Raw genomic sequence first — 20025 nt, 5'->3', positions numbered from 1 at the left:
GGGTGATTACAGCTGCAAGAGCTGGAGGGTCTCCTCTCCCTTGCAATCTGCACATAGATAAGTGTCTGGGATGATGTGAACCTCTTATGTGAAAACATACTTGTTCCATCTGGCAAGCTGTGGTGCCTCTGCAGATGGAACAAGTAGAAGAGTGTGACGTTAAATCCCCTCTCCTTCTATAATTTTTAATATTATTAAGATGACTACACACCTCTTCTCAGGAAAATTAGTAAACATGGGCCATTTAAATAATATCAGCATATAGCAGAACTTTTTCTGAGAGGAAGAATAGTGTGTGAGTTTGGCTGGCTTGCTCATTGTGGCTTCGTACACACCGTTCATTCACCTGAAGGGCTGAAGATTTGCACCAGTGTGGGATGAGCAGGGCCAGCCCTAATATTAGCTAAACTGAGGCACCTGTAGATACGGAAAGGCAGGAAGTGAGCAGTGCTATACAGTGGTACCTTGGGTTACATACGCTTCAGGTTACATATGCTTCAGGTTACAGACTCTGCTAACCCAGAAATAGTACCTCTGGTTAATAACTTTGCTTCAGGATGAGAACAGAAATTGCGCCGTGGCGGTGTGGCGGCAGCAGGAGGCCCCATTAGCTAAAGTGGTGCTTCAGGTTAAGAACAGTTTCAGGTTAAGAGCGGACCTCCAGGACAAATTAAGTACTTAACCCGAGGTACCACTGTATCTGCTTACACAAGTCTCCATAGCCGGATGCTGACACTTACTTTATGAAAAATGCATCAAAACATTTCAATCCAAGCTAAGCAACACTTTATTTCTTTATCCAACCTAAGAAGCACTTTATTTGTCAATGATGTAATACCAGTTTGTGGGTGAATTACTTTTAGGACACCTTTAACAAATGCGAGGGATAAGGTGGCATAGCATCCTAAGACAGTGTTTTGAAACTAACACGAGCAAGAGAAGGACAGTTGGAGATTCACTTCTGCTTTGCAGCAACATTAATGCGAGGATCAGAGGGATTGTATCCATCTCATGACTAAAACCTGATGTGCCTTGGTGAGTACAAAACGCAACACAACGAGGTAGTCATACAAGCACCATAACTTTCTATTTTGACAACTTAATGGAAGCAGGTTCTACCAGTGTGTGGCAGTTGAGGGCTGATGTCACAAGAATCTTGTGGGAGTCATTGTTCCTCGACAGTTGAGCGACTTTCAGTTGGATGCCACCAAACCTGTTTGGTCAAAGCATACACTTTGGTCAGAGAAAAGGTTGTAGTATCTTTTATTTTTTACAGTAATTTTTTTATTCGTTTTCCATTACAGTCCAATAACAGCCTCCTTATAACAATACCAATTTATAATGCAATTATTAATACCAATAGTTCAAATACCGAACTATATGATTTCGATAGAATGCCTCCCCACCGTGTGCTAGATTTGATAGTTTGGTGATTTTCCTTTTTTCCCTGTGTTCCAGAATCTTATTAATTTCAGGTCATAATAATAATCCCTTATACAACAACTGCAATATTAATAAATTCTGTTCGTGTTGACACATTAAGTGATTTATAAAGCTACAAGGGAGGAACTCAAAACTATGGCCTCAAACAAACAGGAGCTTAACCGTTTCCCTGCAGGCCATTTTCCCACTAAAAAAAATCCCCTCCTGCAGCTGCCTTGCCACCTGCAGGGGAAAGATATTGTGTGTACATATCTTAAACTGTAAAGGAATTTTAAAATCAGGTTGTGATACAGTGGGCGAAGAGCGGGTCTAAGGTTCAAAGGGGAGGGTTAAAAATGCCCAAGCCCTTGGCTGTGCCTAACTAGCTAATTGGGTGCTGGACCAGGAAATAAGCCCTTTCTTTTTCTTTGTACCTTTCCTAGTGAAAACCCACTCCTTAAAACTCAACTGGAGCAAATGGCAACTCACAGAAAATCTCAGTTGACATTTATTCTGATTGGGCGATAAAGAGAGGACTTTCCTGAGGGAAGCTCCAGAGCAAAAGACAAAAAAAAGGGGGTGTACTTGGGCACAGAGCTTTTAACTACGAACTTGTGATTGGAAACCGTGGGGCAAAAAAGTTAAGTGCAAGCTCTCACTCTACGTTTCCCTCTGATGCGGACTTTTTAGAAAGCATCTTCAACACTATCCTGTCTACCATCTCTGCCTGTCAGCATATTGTCTTCCTTTCTTGGTGCTCCAAAATATGATCTACATCACTAACAAACTGGCAAGTGCACAGACTCTGCACCTGCCGAAAGCTAAACAATATATGACATTTACGTAGTATGTGATTTAATATTGTATGTATGTATGAGCATTTTAATGACAAACAGTATTTGCAAAGGGATGGGTGATCAGGGTCAGGACTGCAGCGTTCAAGGAAGGGAAATTTAACCCCTTCCCTCTGCACTGTGGTCTCAGTGAGCCCCCCCCTCGCCCCCCCAAAGCTACTATTTGGCACAGAAGGGAAGTTCCACTGGCACCAATGCAACCTTCTCTCCCAACCAAATATCAGAGGGGCAGGGTTTAATTGGGGCAACAGCACAGGAGAAAAGTAGTCCCCTCTTCCATATGTGGTTCTTATCTGGATTTGGGGGGGGGGGGTCACCTCTGGCTGCTATTTGTAATTTTAAGAACCCCAGGAACATAAGCAATGTTAAAATCATGTTTCCCATCACATGCATGGCACTGCTATGGTCATTTAGGATGAAGACTTTACCCTGCACATACAAAATATCTCCATATAATCAACACTTGGACAGGCAGTGGATGGGACCATGCCTACTGGCTCCCCATATTCAAATATATGGAGATTTGGATCACACGGTGAGGGGTGTTAGATGATGAGGGCTACAGATGTGATCCAGCTCCTGCCTGACCTTTGCTGATTATACACAGATGCATCAGATGCAAAGAGCTTTTACATGCCCTATAATTAAGCTGTCATCTGCAATTAAACCCAAATAATCTTTCCCTGCCCCCATTCAGTTGCAATGAATTCCATAGTGCAGATATGTAATGTATGGGGAAGCTAGAAAGCTTAGTTCCCAACAGGTTGGATAGGTATTCTGAAACGTGTTGACAAGGACGTTTTCTTCTCAAGACAGGAAAAATAGACTTTCCAGTTGGTTACCTGGTCAGGTTTTTTTTTCTTTCAGGTGGTTTGCAACTGAGGAATCAAGATGGCGACTGACAAACGACTGGACTTCATAGAGAATTACTGCACTCTCTTTCTCCATGTTAAGCCTGACAAATGGGCCAAGTTTGCAACTAGTGAGGAAGTCCACTCCATGCTCAATGAGTTCTATGAGAAGCATGATGTGACAGCACTGGTGATCACGCTCAATCCTACTGGACAACTAGTTCCTTGTCTTGGCTTCCCAGCCACACTGAAGAACAAAGGAATTTATTTCGTGAAAAAGAGGCGTGAAAATGTTAACAAAGAGAACTTTCTGGATTTACTCCTTGTTGGAGATCTCAGCCCCTCCCCTGTAGAGCAGATGATGGCTGTCGTGGAAGAGGTGGGCATCCAGTTTCTCTTAGCGGTCACCGAATGATATCTCTTTATAAAGAAACATATGAGAGCGTAGTCATAAGAGAGAATGGGATGTATAGTTAATACAGCTCCTTATTTTGGTTCCAACAGGATTCTCAATCTTTCATTAAGTTGCAGACGAAACTGCTGTGATGTGATGGATCTATCCTTTTCCAATGTTGGACAAAGCCAGTCAGGCTTTGGGTCTGGAAGTGAGAGATCCTTCTCCTTAAGCCCATCATATCACCTACAACTGCAATAATGTAAATTTTAAACATTCACCTCACACAGTTGTTGTGAGGGTAGAATTCCTTCTCTGATGCGTCTTTGAGAAACAGCAGGCTTGAAGTGTAATAAATAAATAAAGCCTACCAGCTCCTGATCGTTAGGAAATGCCCCAAGTGTAAAAATTGCATTGCCACGTTAGCCTGGTGTGAAGGTTTCTATGGGGTTGCTCGTGCGTAAGCAGGCAACTATCTCCCTGGCTGGGTGCGAACACCTGGCCTGGCTGCCTAAGTAAACCTTATCTGTCCGGACGCCACTCACCCGTGGCTGACTCAGTCGCTGGCAGAATCCGTCAGTGGGCGTTTCTTAAACTTCTTCCAGCAAAGAAGCTCCTTGACGCCTAGTCTCCGCCTACCCTCTCTGCGCGAAAGCCTTCTGCGCGAGGAGGGCGTGGGCAACGGAGGACCCCTACTCTCCCCGCTGGTCCCAGGCAAGGAGTCATGGGACCTCCTCACCGCTTCCCCCATCTGCCCCCCTTCTCCACTGGTGCTACGCTGATTCTCTTCCCCAGAAGATGGGCTGCTTCTCCCGATCCCTGGACGCTCTCTGGAATCCCTCTGGCTTTTGTTCTCTCCCTCCGGCACTGATGGCAGTTCCCTGACACCTGGCTATACTGGTTGATGATTAAATTCACCATATTCAAATTGTGCATTAAAAAACATTTAGGGTATGTCTGTGCCAGAGCCTTTCCTGGACTTGTCTGAACAACTGGTTCAGTCTGCACAAAATGTTCTCTCTAATTATGGTTCTGCCTCTTGTTGGTGTGGCAGAGTGTTACTCAGGATCCAGAGGCACTAATATTTTCCAGCACTTTGGGACAGATGACATGATTAACATAGTCACTGGCAAGTTTATTATCCTCTTTGTAAATGCTCAAACCCAGCCCCTTGCTTTTCTTTGCACATGTTAAGCTATATAGGAAGCTGTCTTCCACCAGCTAAGAACTGCTTCCCACCTAGCCACAGCAATGCCTGCTCTGACTGGCAGCAGCTGTCCAGGCAGACATCACATCACCTGCTGCCTGGGATTGCTTTTACTGGAGGTGCAGGGAACTGAATGTGAGTAACCCAAAGAGCAGCACAGGAACATATGATGATGCAAGACAAAGACACAAACACAGAAGAATTGCAGCAAACAGCACTAACGTGGTCACTAATAATAATAATAGTAATAATAATAATAAATTTTATTTATACCCTGACCTCCCCAGCCAAGACCAGGCTCCGGGCGGCTAACAACCAATAATAAAAACAAGTTGATTAAAATACAATTTAAAAAACAAGATTAAAATGCAACACTAAAACATTAGGATGCAGCCTCTTCACAGGAGGACAAAGGAAAAAGAAAGAGGGGGAGGGAATCAAACTGATTCTAAGCCAAAGGCCAGGTGGAACAACTCTGTCTTACAGGCCCTGCAAAAAGAAATCAGATCCCGCAGGGCCCTGGTCTCATGAGACAGAGCATTCCACCAGGCCAGAGCCAGTGTTGAGAAGGCCCTGGCTCTGGTTGAGGCTAATCTGACTTCCTTAGGGCCTGGGACCTCTAGGGTGTTGCTATTTATGGACCTTAAGGTCCTCCGTGGGGCATACCAGGAGAGGCAGTCCCGTAGGTATGAGGGTCCTAGGCCATGAAGGGCTTTAAAGGTCAAAACCAGCTCCTTAAATCTGACCCTGTACTTCACCGGGAGCCAGTGCAGCTGGAAAAGCACTGGGTGAATATGCTCCCATGGCAGAGACCCTGTGAGGAGCCTCGCTGCAGCATTCTGCACCCGCTGTAGTTTCTGAGACAGCTTCAAGGGCAGCCCCGCGTAGAGTGAATTACAGTAGTCAAGCCTGGAGGTGACCATCACATGGCTCACTGTGGCCAGGTCGGGGCCTCCAGGTTTGCCCTGCCACCAGCTTCTCGTGGTCCCAGACTTGCCACAACCTACTATCAAAGAGTGATTCCTGAGCATGTTTGAGCACTGCAATGTTTTGGGACTGTGGCGGTGAGGGTTTGCCCATCTTTATAAAACTTGATATTTACAAAGCAGCCAACTCAACAAAAACTTTAAAAGGGGGGGGGAGGTACACAGGTATGGAGTTTGTTGCCCTTTTCAGCACTTTCTTTAGTTCAACAATATCGCCGTTGAGATGTGGCAAACATAACTTCACCCAGTATTCCAAATGTGGTCACACCACAGATTTGTAGAAAGGCATTGCAATATTGGCAGTTTTGTTTTGGATCCCTTTCCTAAATACCCCTAGTGTAGGATTTGCCCTTTTCACAGCTTCTGTATGCTGGACTGCCTGACAAAGCCTAACAATGCAATTCTGTCCTCAAGTTATTCCAGCTGGGCAGGGTTAGGCTCACTGCCATGTTCCTGCACTGGTGAAAGGCAATACATTGAAATGGTGCATTACCATTGCACCAGTGTAATGTAATACTGATGTTATGATGGCATTGCAGTGGTGTGGTGCCTGTCAGAATCATAGGACCATGACTTCCAAAAAAGACGTTCCAGCTACTGGGATGTTTAAAAAAAGAGGCTGGACTTTTCCAGAAAACTTTTAGATTTTATTAAAAATAATTTGATACAGTGTTGTGATCAGTAATGTTTGAAACAGAGCAATTATTTCCCTCTAGGTGGTCTATTCCTTATTTATGAAGCATGAAAACCTTGCTGGATGGCCTCAAGTGGTGGCTGATGATGTTATACGGGCAGCCCACAGACTGAAGAATGAGATGTTTGTGATGGGAGGAAAGATCAAAGGGAAAACACTGCTTCCTTTGCCAGACCACATAGATACCTTGGAGAATTCACTGGATATGTTTGACACGTGGGTGCCCTAAAATAATGTCTGCCAATGTCTATACTTCTTGTTGTCTTGTACATTGTGTATGTGCAGCATATGCAGAACCCATTATTTTCATTTATTTATTTTTTAAAAAGGCTACTCTCATCCCTAAAGGGCAATAACTTGCATGTATGTATTTGGCATGCCTCCATGCTGTGATCCTCAGAGATGCCTACCACCAAGGAAGAGCGATGGCCCAAACAAAGGGAAATACAAACGTTCCTGGTTGTAAAGGCACAGGGACCCAGGAGGGAATCCAAGGACCATTAGGCAGTGCTCCTGCAGCTAAAGAGATCCTGGAACAATTTACTGAGTTTTATATTATAGCCGGGCTGGCTAGTAACTGAATGGAGCTCCCTTTATTAACTTTTAGTTCAGAGGTTCTTAACTTGTGGCCCATGGCACCTAGGAGGTCCACTTTTAAGGGGTCTGTGAACTAAGTGCAACCCCCCCCCCAAACAATAAAATAAATAGTATGCAAAATTGTGTATGTGTTTATGTGCATTGGAAGGGATTCCATAGGTTTCCTCAGATTTTCAAAGGGGCCTGTGACCCCAAAGAGGTTAATAACTGCTATGCAAGTTGCTTCGAGATCAGAAGTTAAAACTGTTTTCGCCATTCTGTCCTTTGTGGGTTCTTTCAGGCTTCCTAGAGCTGTGGACAGTACACTGTTACACTCCATTGAAACCATCATCATTGACTGGTCTCATCAGATACGAGATATCCTGAGCAAAGACTCAGCACAGCCTCTTCTGGATGGCTTGAACCCATTACCCAGAGTGGAATTTGATTTCTGGTACAGCCGGCAGGTTAACCTGCAGTGCATAAATGAACAGGTAGGTGGGAGTTTATGGGCACTTCATGAGACCTGGCTGCAAACCACCATATAGTCATGAAAACAAGTTGCTAAAGTTGGGGGCTTTGTGTTTTTGTTTCTCCCAGCTGTATGCCCCTCAGGTGAAAAAGATTGCTGATATTTTGGAGAGGGCAAAGAGCTGTTACTGGCCAGCACTCAGGAATGTTTTCAAGGACGTCTCTGCAGGTACTACCTCCTTTCTTAAAATAAATGACTGCCAGCAAGTTGTTTTGGGTCATATGTAACAAACAGCTTTCAAGCCCCTCTTTAATTTACCTACTCTGTCATTTTTGTTTTATACAGGACTGAAGGAGGCTGATGATATTAACTTGTACTTGCAGCCACTGAAAGTTGTGTTGGAAGAAGTGGAACAAGCTGAATATCATCAGGTATATATATTAAAGGGGGGAAATAACATTTGAGAATTAAAATAGGCCACCTTGCTTATGCATCACTGCTAAGACCCTCTTAAAAAATGAATTGCTAGCCATTTTTACTGCTACAATGGTGTATAAAAATATCTGGAAGGCAACAGTTTGGGCAGACTTGGTGTACAGTGGTACCTCGCAAGACGAATGCCTCGCAAGACAAAAAACTCGCTAGACGAAAGGTTTTTTCGTCCGCGATTTGCCTCGCAAGACGAATTTCCCTATGGGCTTGCTTCGCAAGACGAAAACGTCTTGCGACTTTGTTAAGCCGTTTAAACCGTGCTTCGCAAGACGGAAAATTCGCTAGACGGCAAAAATTGCGGAACGAATTAATTTCGTCTTGCGGGGCACCACTGTATACATTTTGTGTGTCTTCCACAATACTTTACTGAGGGTTATATTCTATGTAGCACTATGGTGAATGTTCACCAAGAAGTCCATCGTTATCCAAAAAGTTCAAAAAAAGGCTGTTTTCAATGGCCTACAAACACCTCTGTGAAGAGGAGCTTATGTCCTAGCTTCCACCCAACCAATCAGAGCTGTACTTACCTGCAAGTAAAGAAGTTCATTTCTTAACATTTAATAATGCAATCTAAGGGTAGCCTAAGCAGTCCTTAGTAGCTAGGAACGTGCAGAATCGAGTCCAAGTGCTCTTACAAGAAGTAGCAACAATAAGTTTGGTCCAGGAACAAGAGCCAACGTTCAGAAGTCTGAGATTGGTAACTAGAGTTCCATGGATGTCGTGATGTTCCTACAAGCAGTGGCGGAGGAAGAGGAGTGGGGGGCAGTGCACCGCCCCCGTCAGTGCGATCCTGGTGGGGTGCCATTGCGGTTGCCCCCCTGCCCGCGCTGGACGCCACACCCCCACAGGCGGCATGCCACGCCCCCGGGACACGCGCCATCCCCGTCCTCGCCTGCTCTCCGCACCCTGGTGCCGGAGCATGAAGCTCCACCGCTGCCTACAAGTTTCCCACCTACCCACCAATATTTTAAACAGAGATGAAGAATGCCCAGCTACTCACAGGAATCCGTATCCCTGCAGGAATTCCTGGGTTTTAGGCATGCACTCTGCCTCATGCCTTTCCTTGGGGTAAATAAGTGATGCAAGTGCGGCATCACTTATTGCTGAAGAATTTATCCTCCCTTTGGAGAAATTCAGTAAATTTGTCCGTCCAAAAATAGGGTGGAGAATTTTTAGAGGCCATTTGCATACAGCTCAAGTTAAAAATAAACCACCTTACCTTAAACATGTGAAATTTAGTTGTTTGAAACCTTTACTTTCTCTTTTTTTAATATGTCCACACAGCTTCCTCCATTCATCAGCAATGTCATGTACACCGTATGCTTGATCTGGGCCAATTCTGAATACTACAACATTCCATCCCGGATCATTGTCGTATTGCAGGAGATCTGTAACCTCTTCATTGAATTGGTACTGTTCTGTGAAAATAAAGTTCTAGATTGGGGGGATTCCCACCCCCCTTCCCCATATTCTTTTCTTCGTTTCTTCTAATTTCCATTTGGTTTTGGTGACTGCAGCCATTAAATATAGTTTCAGCCAAATTTATTTTGCAGATGCTGAAACTGGTTAACTGGAAGGTGGGGTGGGGAATAGAAAATGAAACAGGGCCTGGGCAGGTTTGGTTAAGAGCCTAAAGCGAGTGCAAAATTTCAGCAGAAATTGTTGCTCTGTGAGGACTTGCCCTTCTTGCTTCTATCTTGTGGTTCATACCTGATCCACTGAAACAAGTAAGAAGTTGGTCAATTCCAGTTGTGAGCTCAGGATTGCCCACATTTGTGTTTCAACAGTCAAAGGAAAAATGAATGGTACACATGCTTAGGTGTGCTGCGGAAAGTCAGGAGTATAGGTGGTCAATGGTATTGTTGTCACAGAGTCCCAACCATTGCTTGTCCTCCCATTTGGATGAGATTTGCAGACAGCTTGACCTATCACTTTGCATGTGCATAAGGAGGCAGTGGAGGAGCCTAAATCACAGCATCAATGAAAGCCATTATTTCCTGCTGTAACAAGCACACTTTGTGTTGATAAATGATGAGCAATATAACAACTACCTGAAGGGACTGATTCATCAATGCACTGCCTTGCACTGCCAAACTGTTGCAGGGTTCTACTTCCAGTTTGCTTTAATGTGCCCTGTTCACCTAAGCGTCATCTTTGACTACACTGCTTTCTATTTAGACACGTAATTTTCTGAGTCCCGAAGAAGTGCTCAAGGGCTTACAAGGTGAAATTGAAGAGGTGCTAGGAGGGATCAAGCTGGGTATCTCCGTGATAGAGAAACTCTACAAGACTTACGACGTTTGCTGCACAGATATGATGCCCACGTTTTTTAAGGTGGGTTACTGGTACCAGTGGACTTTGGTTCTCAGAGAAAGCATTACTCAGAACTTCACAGTGCAGCACATTCCGTATAAGTTATTCCATTTAATAATGTGGAAAACTATTTTATTTATTTTTAAAAAATGTTTTTATTTCACTTTACAGATATAAATTTATAACAAAACTACATACATATCCATATAAAGAGATTTCTCTGAATCTGGAGACTCCCCCCCCCCATCCTCTCCATGGGTCTTATTGTCAACATTTTCAACTGCATATTATTTCATAATCTATATTTTATATCTATCCATATTGTCTATTGTATTTGTTACATTACAAGTGAGATTAAAATGTTCCTAATGTTTTCATTTGCTTACATTGGTCTCCTAAATAAATTATAAATTTTCCCCATTCTTTCTTGTGGAAAACTATTTTAAACAGCTCTACCTGGTCAGGGCTGCTTCTAGATACAGTTGTTCAATTTCAGAATTTTACTTGCAGAAAAATTCATATTAGGAAGCAATTTTCCCTCAACTTCAGGTTGGCTGGTCACTGAGGGCCCATCCACAATTTACGTTAAGTCTGGGCTTAGTTTTCCCATTATCAGTTTTGTTCGGAGCTCTGCATTCCCACCTGATTTCTTGTCTCAGGTTTTGCCTGGGTTTTATTCAGGGGGAAACATCTGCAAACCTGTTTCCCCATTCATTCTTCTAGCATGCTTTTCTTATTGTCTCCTCCTCCTCCTCTGCCCACCCATGGCAGCCGAGCTGAGCATGTATGTACAGATTTTTATTATTATCAAGGGGGCATCTTTGTGCTATGCTCAGATTTCCAGACCTCTGCACAAACAAAGCACCAGAAATCATGGTGAGGGTCTGTGCATTGCTTGTTTTTTTCTGTTAGCTCATGTGCAAAGTTATGACTGGAAGGGATGTTTGTTTGGTCACAGAGCAAAATGGCCGCAGAACTCCATTCAAGCAGCACACAACGCCATGTCCTTTGCATCTGGGGACTAAGTGAGCAGCAATTTGCAACAAGCTTTGAGCAAGTCCCTTAGGGGTTCCTCCCACTCCTTGCAGTCCCGGAGACAAAACGGTCTTTTGAAGGCCATGGGTACTGTTTCTTCCATTGCACAGCGCTACAGTGTTGAGACGGCTTTAACAGTCGCTCCCTTTTCCCAGGGAACTCTGGGAACTGGAAAGTGAGGGGAATAGCAACCTCCTAATGACTCTCAGCATCCTTAATAAACTACAGTTCCCAGGATCCCGTGGGGGAAAGCATGGCAGTTTCAAGTGGTATGTGAATATACCTTTAAGGGCACCTCCCATATCTTGTTTAGGAGGTTAGGCCTAAGCAGGAAGCAGGGCTGAAAGCAGAGTGAGAAAGTAGCTTAAGGGGGGGGGGGGACTGTTGTTCATTGTCCTTTAACAAAACTATTTCTTATTCAGCTTCTCTGACCTACACATCTTTAGACAGATAATACTACTGTATGATACCAGTTTAAATATATATAGTGCAAATGGGGCCTTAAAGTTGCAGCTAAATGCAGCTGCTGCCTATATAGAGTTGGTCACACTCTCTTATTTCTGTTTGCAGGACAAAGAACCCCAGTACTGGGAGTTCCCTTCTACACTAGTTTTCACTAGAATGAATTCATTTTTTCACAGACTGAAGACAATAGAGGTGAGAATTAAACTATCTAGAATAAGAAACAACCATAGCTAAAAGTTGCACAGACCCCAAAAATGTGTGTGTGTGTGTGTGTGTGTGTGTGTAATGATATTTAAAATCACATACCATATTTTTGTTTTCAGAAAACTATATTTAAAAGTGATAACACTGGACAAAGTAAATTTTAGTGACCCTTGTTATTGTTTAAAATAATCAGTATTGAAGCCACTTGTAAAAAAGCGTTTCCTGTTTAAGGAATGTAAAGAGAGCTGATTACCAGCAAAACCAAGTCATTTAAAGTTTATTCAAAAGAAGGAGGCGGTTGGTAACTGTTGTTCATTTGTGTATTTTTTTTAGGAACTATACATGACTTCAATTGAATTTCTCAAACTGGAGAAAATTGAATTGGGAGGTGTGAGAGGCAATATCTTAGGGAGGCTGGTGGTTCAAATTTATGAGGAGGTTCTCGAATATGTTAAGGTCTTTGTTGAGTGCAAATATGATCCTTTAGATCCGGCAGATGAGGTTAGTAATTTCAGTATGGGAAATTTATTCATATGTAGATGGCATAAATTATTTGCTTACTGTAAGGGACAAAATCCCAATGTGCTCTAATTACTATAGCAACAAATGTATTCTCTTCAAGGTAGTTGGCCTAGCTTATTTTCTACTTGGGTTTAATTAAGTTTTAAAAGTAAACAGATATGGTACATGATTGTTATAACTCATTTGTTGTTGTTGTTGATTGTTATTATTATAATTGAAAGCAATTTGATGAAGACTTTGCAGACTTCCAGATCAAAATTCAGGATTTAGATCGACGGCTGTCCACCATTTTCTATCAAGGATTTGTTGACTGCTCCAGTTTTGAATCTGCTGTCAAGGTACATACATTCCTGAGTTTAACCTAAACCCATATAGCTTTATCTGCAGTGGAGCAAGCAGTAATTTTACCTGCAGGAGCAAGCAGTAATTTATGCTCCTGCAGGTAAAGAAGCCAGTTTTGTCCCTAGCTGCCATGGAAGGTCCATCCCATGCAAGGAAGAAAATACTTTGCTTTTTCAGATCTGAGCCCACTGAAGATTAGCATTAAATTTTCAAGCAAACATCTCCTAGGGTAGTAAGCAGCGGGATTGTGTGGGGTCTCTCTCAGTGTCAGCCCACCTCCTTTCTACTTCTTTGAGTGCCATTTATAATCACCAAATGAGAGGAAAAAAGAGAATACAGCTTTGTACCAAGTTTGCACACACTCATGTGTATGCATAGATGCAGATTTAGAAATGATGACAATGATTTAAGTAGGAACAGACTACATCTCACCATAGCAAGGGAGATGATAAGCCGGTTACCATTTTTGCCTGTTCTGTCTTCTGTTCTGCAGCTAACTGTTAATGGGATCTGCTTGATCTCTAAAGGCAGGGAGTTCCAAAGGGCAGGTGCTGCCTGTCACACTAAACAATCAATTTCTTACAAATGCAGAACAGGTATTATATGACACCTCTAGTAGTGCCAATTCTACTGATCAAAGCGGTCAAGTAGGCACATGTGAGGCAAGGCAATCTTGTAGGTAAGCTGGTCCCGATATGCCAATAGTAACATCTTGAAACTGGCCCAGTAGCAAGCTGGCAAACAGTGCAGATCTCTGAGTGTAGGTGAACTAACATGAATGCATTTAAACAACAACAAAAGCTTTCACTGCCACTTTCTGAGTACTCTCCTCATTTTCTACTCTTTTTAATAATTGTGTTTAATGAGTTGTGCATAATGTCTGCTTTCATTATGATTTATTGATTTTGTTTGGACACCAGTTGATGGCCTGTTAAATTGATAAATGGACGCTAGGAATCATGTAATCATATGACTATAAAAATGATAATAATGGTTTACCAGTGGTTTACCATTATCCCAATTAACAAGTACAGTCATACCTCGGGTTACAGACGCTTCAGGTTGCGTTTTTTCGGGTTACAGACCGCTGAAACCCGGAAGTACTGGAACGGATTACTTTCGGGTTTTGGCGGTCGCGCATACGCAGAAGCGCAAAATCGCAGAAGCGCCGAATCGCAACCCGCGCATATGCAGACGCGCCGCTGCGGGTTGCAAACGCTGTGGGTTGCAAACGTGCATTCCGCACGGATCACGTTCGCAACCCGAGCGTCCACTGTATATCCAGTTTAGTCTCCAGTCCGGACAGCAGTGCATACAAAGGTAGTTAGTCACCAATGCAACAGAGTGATTGTGGCCATTTGCAGATATTAAATTAATTGCTATAACATGTAAAGGCTGTGGTAGAGTTCCCCAGGGATAACAGAAGCTGATGTCATCTATTTGATTTGGTTTAAAGTTGCTTTTACTAGAACCGGGATGTGAGTCAATGTGGATCACTCCTTCTAATAGCAAACCTGGGTGCTGGGAGTCAACAGGATAGAACAACTTGGAAAGCTCTTAGCATGTCTTGGGGGAACCCCAAGGTTTACAGAATTAAACACCTGCTAAAAAAAAAAGGCACAAGGCGGACTGAGTATACTCAGTGGCCCATGGCATGTTGAGTGTCAGATGGAAAAGAAAACCAGAAAACCTAGGGAGGGGAATGGAATAAAACATTTTGGAGGAGAGTATGGCTGTCTGGCTGGAACCCTAAACAGGAACACACCTCTTAGGAGGAAAGTTCTTACTGCAAAATGTTATTGCAGGTCCACTTGCTTAGCATAATTCAGAATGGATTTACAATGAATGCTCAGAGAACATATCATTTTTAAAAACTGGGACCTCCTTTGTGATTTTTGTTCTCTAGCAAATCCATATGTTTGCATCCCTGTTGGATCGACCATTAATAAAGGCAGACGTAGCACCGCACTATGCTACCCTTCTGGAGATGTTCAATGTTGAGCTGGCCAAGGCAAAGATTTTATATGATGCCCAAATAGCTGCCACTGCAGCAGGTGATGGTGTGCCTCCCCTTAGCAAAAACATGCCCCCTGTTGCCGGGCAACTGAAGTGGGCTTTGGAACTCCAGGAAAGATTGCAGCTCCCAAGGAAAGACTTGCGGGCCATTGATCATCCGTGAGTAGCAAATCATTTATAACTCACATTACCCACACGCTATTTCCTGAAGTAATATTAAAAGCTATAAGGCAGCTTCGTTTGCAGTGTCAATTAAATTCCGCTGCCCATCTGAAACTGAACTTTCTCCTTTCTGCAGGGTTATGTTCAGTTCTGAGGCCAAGCTGATATATGCAAAGTATGATGAAATGATACGTTTGCTGCAAGGTTACCGTGAGAAAATTTATGCAGATTGGATCGGCCGGGTTGACAGAGACTGCCAGTTCAACCTAGAGCAGCCACTGATCCATAGAGATCCAGAGACTAATCTTATTAGTGTGAATTTCAGCAAAGAGGTGTGTGAATAGGAAGAGAGCATGCTAGCATGTGATTTCTGGCTGCTATGTGTTAGAAAATATATTATTGTGCTATAGTGATATAATACTACACTGCTGCGGTGGTGCTATATGGGTGTACATTTCTGTACTTCCTTAAAAAAAAGAAGAATCCTGTTTTAGTGATAATTTCAACATTTATTTCAAAAAAGAAGGTCATAAAATAGTGCCCACCCCAAATGTTATAATGGAGGCACACTGAACCGTGAATAGTTTCCACTTTCCCAATAAGTCTACTTTCCTTGAATGGTGCTAGCCAAAATCCCACCCTTTTAAAAAGACATGAAGAGGAACACTAAAGGTATATCCACTTGTGGAGATTGCACCACTCTTTCGTTCTTTCTGTAATCTGAGAAAAGACAGGAGAACCCCAGCTTTGGTTTGGTTTGGTTTTTTGAGAAAGGATGGTAGTGACTGAGTGATGGCGTCATGTGGATATTCTGTAAAAAGTAACAGATGGGTAGCCGTGTTGGTCTGCCATAGTCCAAATAAAAAAATTCCTTCCTGTAGCACCTTAAAGACCAACTAAGTTAGTTCTTGGTATAAGCTTTCGTGTGCATGCACACTTCTTCAGATACATGCATGCACACGAAAGCTTATACCAAGAACTAACTTAGTTGGTCTTTAAGGTGCTACAGGAAGGAATTTTTTTATTTGTAAAAAGTAAGTGAATGAAGCGTAACAGTTCCACAGTAAATGCCTGGTGTGGAACCATACTCAGTTCCCGTGGTCCCGCACACTTCCCTTTCTCTTCCTTCCAAGTGCCTGGTCTTCATCCAGAGAGGGAAGGCCATGCCATTAGATCGGGGGGGGGGTGTGTGTTTCCATTTATAGAAGGGCATTCATTTCTCCCTGCTATATTATCGTGTAGCTGGTAGCTGTTCTCCGTGAAGTCAAGTACCTGAACTTTCAGCAGCAGAAGGAAATTCCGGACAGTGCTGGAAGCCTCTTTTCTCAGAATGAAACATTTCGGAAGTTTGTGGACAACTTGGATCTCATAGTTGGCTGGTATAACAAGGTATATCTATCTATCTATCTATCTATCTATCTATCTATCTATCTATCTATGGAATAAAGAAGTACAGTGGTGCCTCGCAAGACGGAATTAATCCGTTCCGTGAGTCTCTTCGTCTAGCGGTTTTTTCGTCTTGCGAAGCAACCCTATTTGCGGATTAGTGCTGTTAGCGGTTTAGCGGCTATTAAAGGCTTAGTGGATTAGCGGCTAAAAGGCTATTAGCGGCTTAGAAAAGGGGGGGGTGAAAAAAAATCGGAACACTCGCAAGACGTTTTCGTCTTGCAAAGCAAGCCCATAGGGAAAATCGTCTTGCGAAGCAGCTCAAAAATGGAAAACCCTTTCGTCTAGCGGGTTTTCCGTCTTGCGAGGCATTCGTCTTGCGGGGCACCACTGTAGCTGTGTATTTTTTCCTTTGGTTTGTAGTCTGCATTTTTCTGCAAAGAGCTCATGGTAGAATACATTATTCTCCCTAACCCCTATTTAATCCTCGTGTCAACCTTGTGAAGTTGATTGGGCTGAAGGGTAGTAACTGGACCAAGATGACCCAGTGATCTTCCTGGTCCCTGTTCTAATCCACCACTCTTAACCGCTATTCCAAGTAATGGTGTCTGAGCACAATGGGAAACCACTGTACATTCTACAAAACTTAAAGGAATAAGGCAGAACAAGACAGTACAGAAAGTCACTTTCTCTCTTTTGTTTATTGCTTTGCCTAAATCACCCACTAGTGTCCTTTGAGGTTCAGCAGTTCAGCCCTGCAGCTGCTGAATCTCCTGCTCAGTCTAATCCTAATGCCCCGCCGTTGATTCCAGCAGAAACTCCTTGTCAGGGGTCCAGACCTCTCTAAGTGTCTAGGATGGAGTCAGTGCCAATTCCAGGTTTTGGAGGGCCTGTGCTTAGATACCCTGCTTGGGTTCTACTCCCTCAGTGAGTCCACTTCCTCGCCTTCCTTATCACTGACAGCTGCTGCTGCTCTTCCTCATCATTGGTACCACCTGCTTACTGCCTTTCCCTCTCATCACCATAGTCTGGGCCAGAGGGAGAAGCTGGTGAACAAGCAACTTGCAATGGTGAAGAGGAGATCAAGGGGTCTGTTATCAGTGGGCCCTCTGCTGAGGTGCAGGCTCTTGGCAGATGCCTGACCATGCTTGGTGCTGGCCCTGGAAGGGGTTGAGATGAGAAGTGTGTTACCTAAGACAGCACTATGCATCTCAAGCATCAGCACGATGAGCTCTGTGCATTACAATAAGCTGCTTGCTTTTAGATCAAGAAGACTATTTTGACAGTAGAACTTCCACTGGTCAAGGGGGAGCTGCAAGAAATTGACGTTGGCCTGAGAAAAGCTGAGACCAACTTGTACTGGAGCAATGAAGGTACAAAACTCTTGTCATTTATTTGTTACAAACTGTAGCCCACCGCCCTTCGTTTTTGAGTGCATTGATCAAACTCTGCTCAACACCAGAGTTTGCAAGTTGAAGCCCATCTGCCTTCACATAAAATGGGCACCAACTAGTACCTCTTAAAGGAGGACTGGAGAACCGCTGAGCCTCCAGATATTGTTGGATGACAACTCCTGCATCTGGGAATTGGATGTAGGCTTGTTCTACCTACTCGCCTTGAAGGAAGTGGTTTGTAGCCTGGGGGCACTGCTGGATCTAGCACTGTGTCACATCAGGTACAAGTTGCCTCAGGGGGGAGGAATGCCTGCCTGTTAACAGCTCTTGACTAGCGTGCCATTCCTGGATTAGGGCAGCCTTGACATTCTTATAGTCTCTCAGCTAGACTACTGTAATGTGCTCTATACTGGGCTGTCCTCGAAGATGGTCCAGAGGTTACAGCTAGTGCAGAATGCTTTCAGGATTTGCATTGACTGCCTCTAAGCTACAGGGCCCAATTTAAGGTTTTGGAATTAGTATTTAAAGTCTTTCCTGGCCTGTCACACAGCTGTTAGTCGAATCAGCTTTTCCCATACCATCCATCCTTGGCCTTGTGATTTGAGGCGGCAGGGAGCTCTCCTGACTTGCTGTATGGTAATGCGAGAGAAGAACAACACCCCCTCCCCAAATACAGTGGAATACCCTTTTTCTTGGAAGTACAGATGGCAGAGACTTTTGTTGGAATTCTGCCAACAATAAAAAAAATCTTATTAACCACAGACATTTGGTGCACATTAGTAAGATCTCCCATTCCTTCTAGTATTCTCATGCTGTTGTTAATAATTAGTTTAATTAATTTATCATTGTAATCGCTGGTGTGCTTTTGATGTATTTGTTGTATTTTATATAAAGTTGAAAACCACCCTGGGATTGCTTTGATGGGATGAAGGGCAGCCTACAAATTTTGGAAGGGAATAAATGTTTCCCCGGCAATGTGCAGTTCAAGAAAAAGATGTGCCATTGGGTTTACTTATCACCACCTCCTGCTCCGTTTCTTCAATAGCTGCTACTTGCAGGGGGCAGACACACATTTCCACTTCAGCTATATATTACTGAAGAGAAACAGTGCAGAGATGTGGTCAGACAGCATCCCACTTCTCCCCATTCTGTGTACTTTGAACCAGTAATCCAGAGAGGTCCCATTCGGAATTTTACTGTCTTCATCAGTGGAATGGGAGGATGTTGGTGTCAACCAACATTTTTGGAGATGGTAAAGATGTGTCCAGGGCAGCTGTCTACCAACTCCATCTGGTATGCTGGCTGAGACCCTACCTGCCTGCGCACTGTCTCGCCAGAGTAGTACATGCTTTGTTGTTGCCCACCTAGACTACTGCAATCTGCTCTATGCAGGGCTACCTTTGGAGGTGACTCAGAAACTACAACTAATCCAGAATGCGGCAGCAAGACTAGTGACTGAGAGTGGCTGCTGGGACTATATAGCACCAGTCCTAAAGGATCTTCACAGGCTCCCAGTACGTTTCTGAGCACAATTCAAAGTGTTGGTGCTGACCTTTGAAGCCCTAAAAGACCTCAGCTCAGTATACGTAAAGGAGCATCTCCACCTCCATCGTTCAGCTCAGACACTGAGGTTCTCCTCTGAGGGGCTTCCGCTGGTTCCCTCACCGCGAGAAGCGAAGTTACAGGGAATCGGGCAGAGGGCCTTCACAGCAGTGGCACCCTCCCTGTGGAATGCCCTCCCACCAGATGTCAAGGAGATAAAGAATTAGAAAACTTTTAGAAGACATCTGAAGGCAGCCCTGTAACAGGAAGTTTTCAATGTTTGATGTTTTTCTATGTTTTATATATGCTGTAAGCCAGCCAGGTGGGTGGTGTATAAATAATAAAATTATTATTATTATTATTAAGGAGGTTAGATACAAAAGGCAAAGGGAAGCCTTGGGAGTCAGCTGCTAATTACTATGTCTTTTCCCCCACCATAATAACCTGACCAGATGTTATGGACTATATTCAGGAGATGCGAAATGTCCTATATGATTTAGAGACAAGAATTCAGAAAACGAAATTAAACGTGGAGAACATTGGGCAGCTTATGCAGGTGTGTAGCATGTGACAACTACTGTATTGTACTAGGCACTTAAAAAAGAGAAAAAGATTCTCCTTTATAAATTTTTAGTTTTGCCCTTCGCCGAGTGACTTATTTTTTCAAGCTGCAGTCAAAAGACATGTTCCATATAT

The 20025-nt window shown here is 43.5% G+C and overlaps 1 protein-coding gene across 2 annotated transcripts in view; it reads left to right on the top strand.

Annotated features, from left to right (window-relative positions):
• Nucleotides 1-1153: 1153 nt before the first annotated feature.
• DNAH17 (dynein axonemal heavy chain 17) overlaps nucleotides 1154-20025 on the top strand; it is a 97352-nt gene continuing 78480 nt past the window's right edge. Inside the window, exons 1-16 of one of the 2 annotated variants that reach the window (XM_081184851.1) lie at nucleotides 1154-1250; nucleotides 3144-3506; nucleotides 6431-6624; nucleotides 7286-7478; nucleotides 7585-7684; nucleotides 7802-7887; nucleotides 9233-9358; nucleotides 10127-10282; nucleotides 11867-11953; nucleotides 12299-12466; nucleotides 12709-12825; nucleotides 14736-15004; nucleotides 15144-15339; nucleotides 16250-16396; nucleotides 17658-17766; nucleotides 19782-19885. In XM_081184851.1, the coding sequence (XP_081040977.1) occupies nucleotides 3168-3506; nucleotides 6431-6624; nucleotides 7286-7478; nucleotides 7585-7684; nucleotides 7802-7887; nucleotides 9233-9358; nucleotides 10127-10282; nucleotides 11867-11953; nucleotides 12299-12466; nucleotides 12709-12825; nucleotides 14736-15004; nucleotides 15144-15339; nucleotides 16250-16396; nucleotides 17658-17766; nucleotides 19782-19885 (2391 nt within the window). In that variant the 5' untranslated portion in view covers nucleotides 1154-1250; nucleotides 3144-3167. Of the gene's footprint in view, nucleotides 1251-3143; nucleotides 3507-6430; nucleotides 6625-7285; nucleotides 7479-7584; nucleotides 7685-7801; nucleotides 7888-9232; nucleotides 9359-10126; nucleotides 10283-11629; nucleotides 11648-11866; nucleotides 11954-12298; nucleotides 12467-12708; nucleotides 12826-14735; nucleotides 15005-15143; nucleotides 15340-16249; nucleotides 16397-17657; nucleotides 17767-19781; nucleotides 19886-20025 lie in introns of those variants that run through there. The other variant, XM_081184852.1, reaches the window with a different exon arrangement.

The sequence above is a fragment of the Podarcis bocagei genome (genome assembly GCF_964188305.1).
Source record: "Podarcis bocagei genome assembly, chromosome: 2".
NCBI classification, from domain to species: Eukaryota; Metazoa; Chordata; class Lepidosauria; order Squamata; family Lacertidae; genus Podarcis; species Podarcis bocagei.
This window is presented reverse-complemented; position numbering and strand designations above follow the sequence as displayed.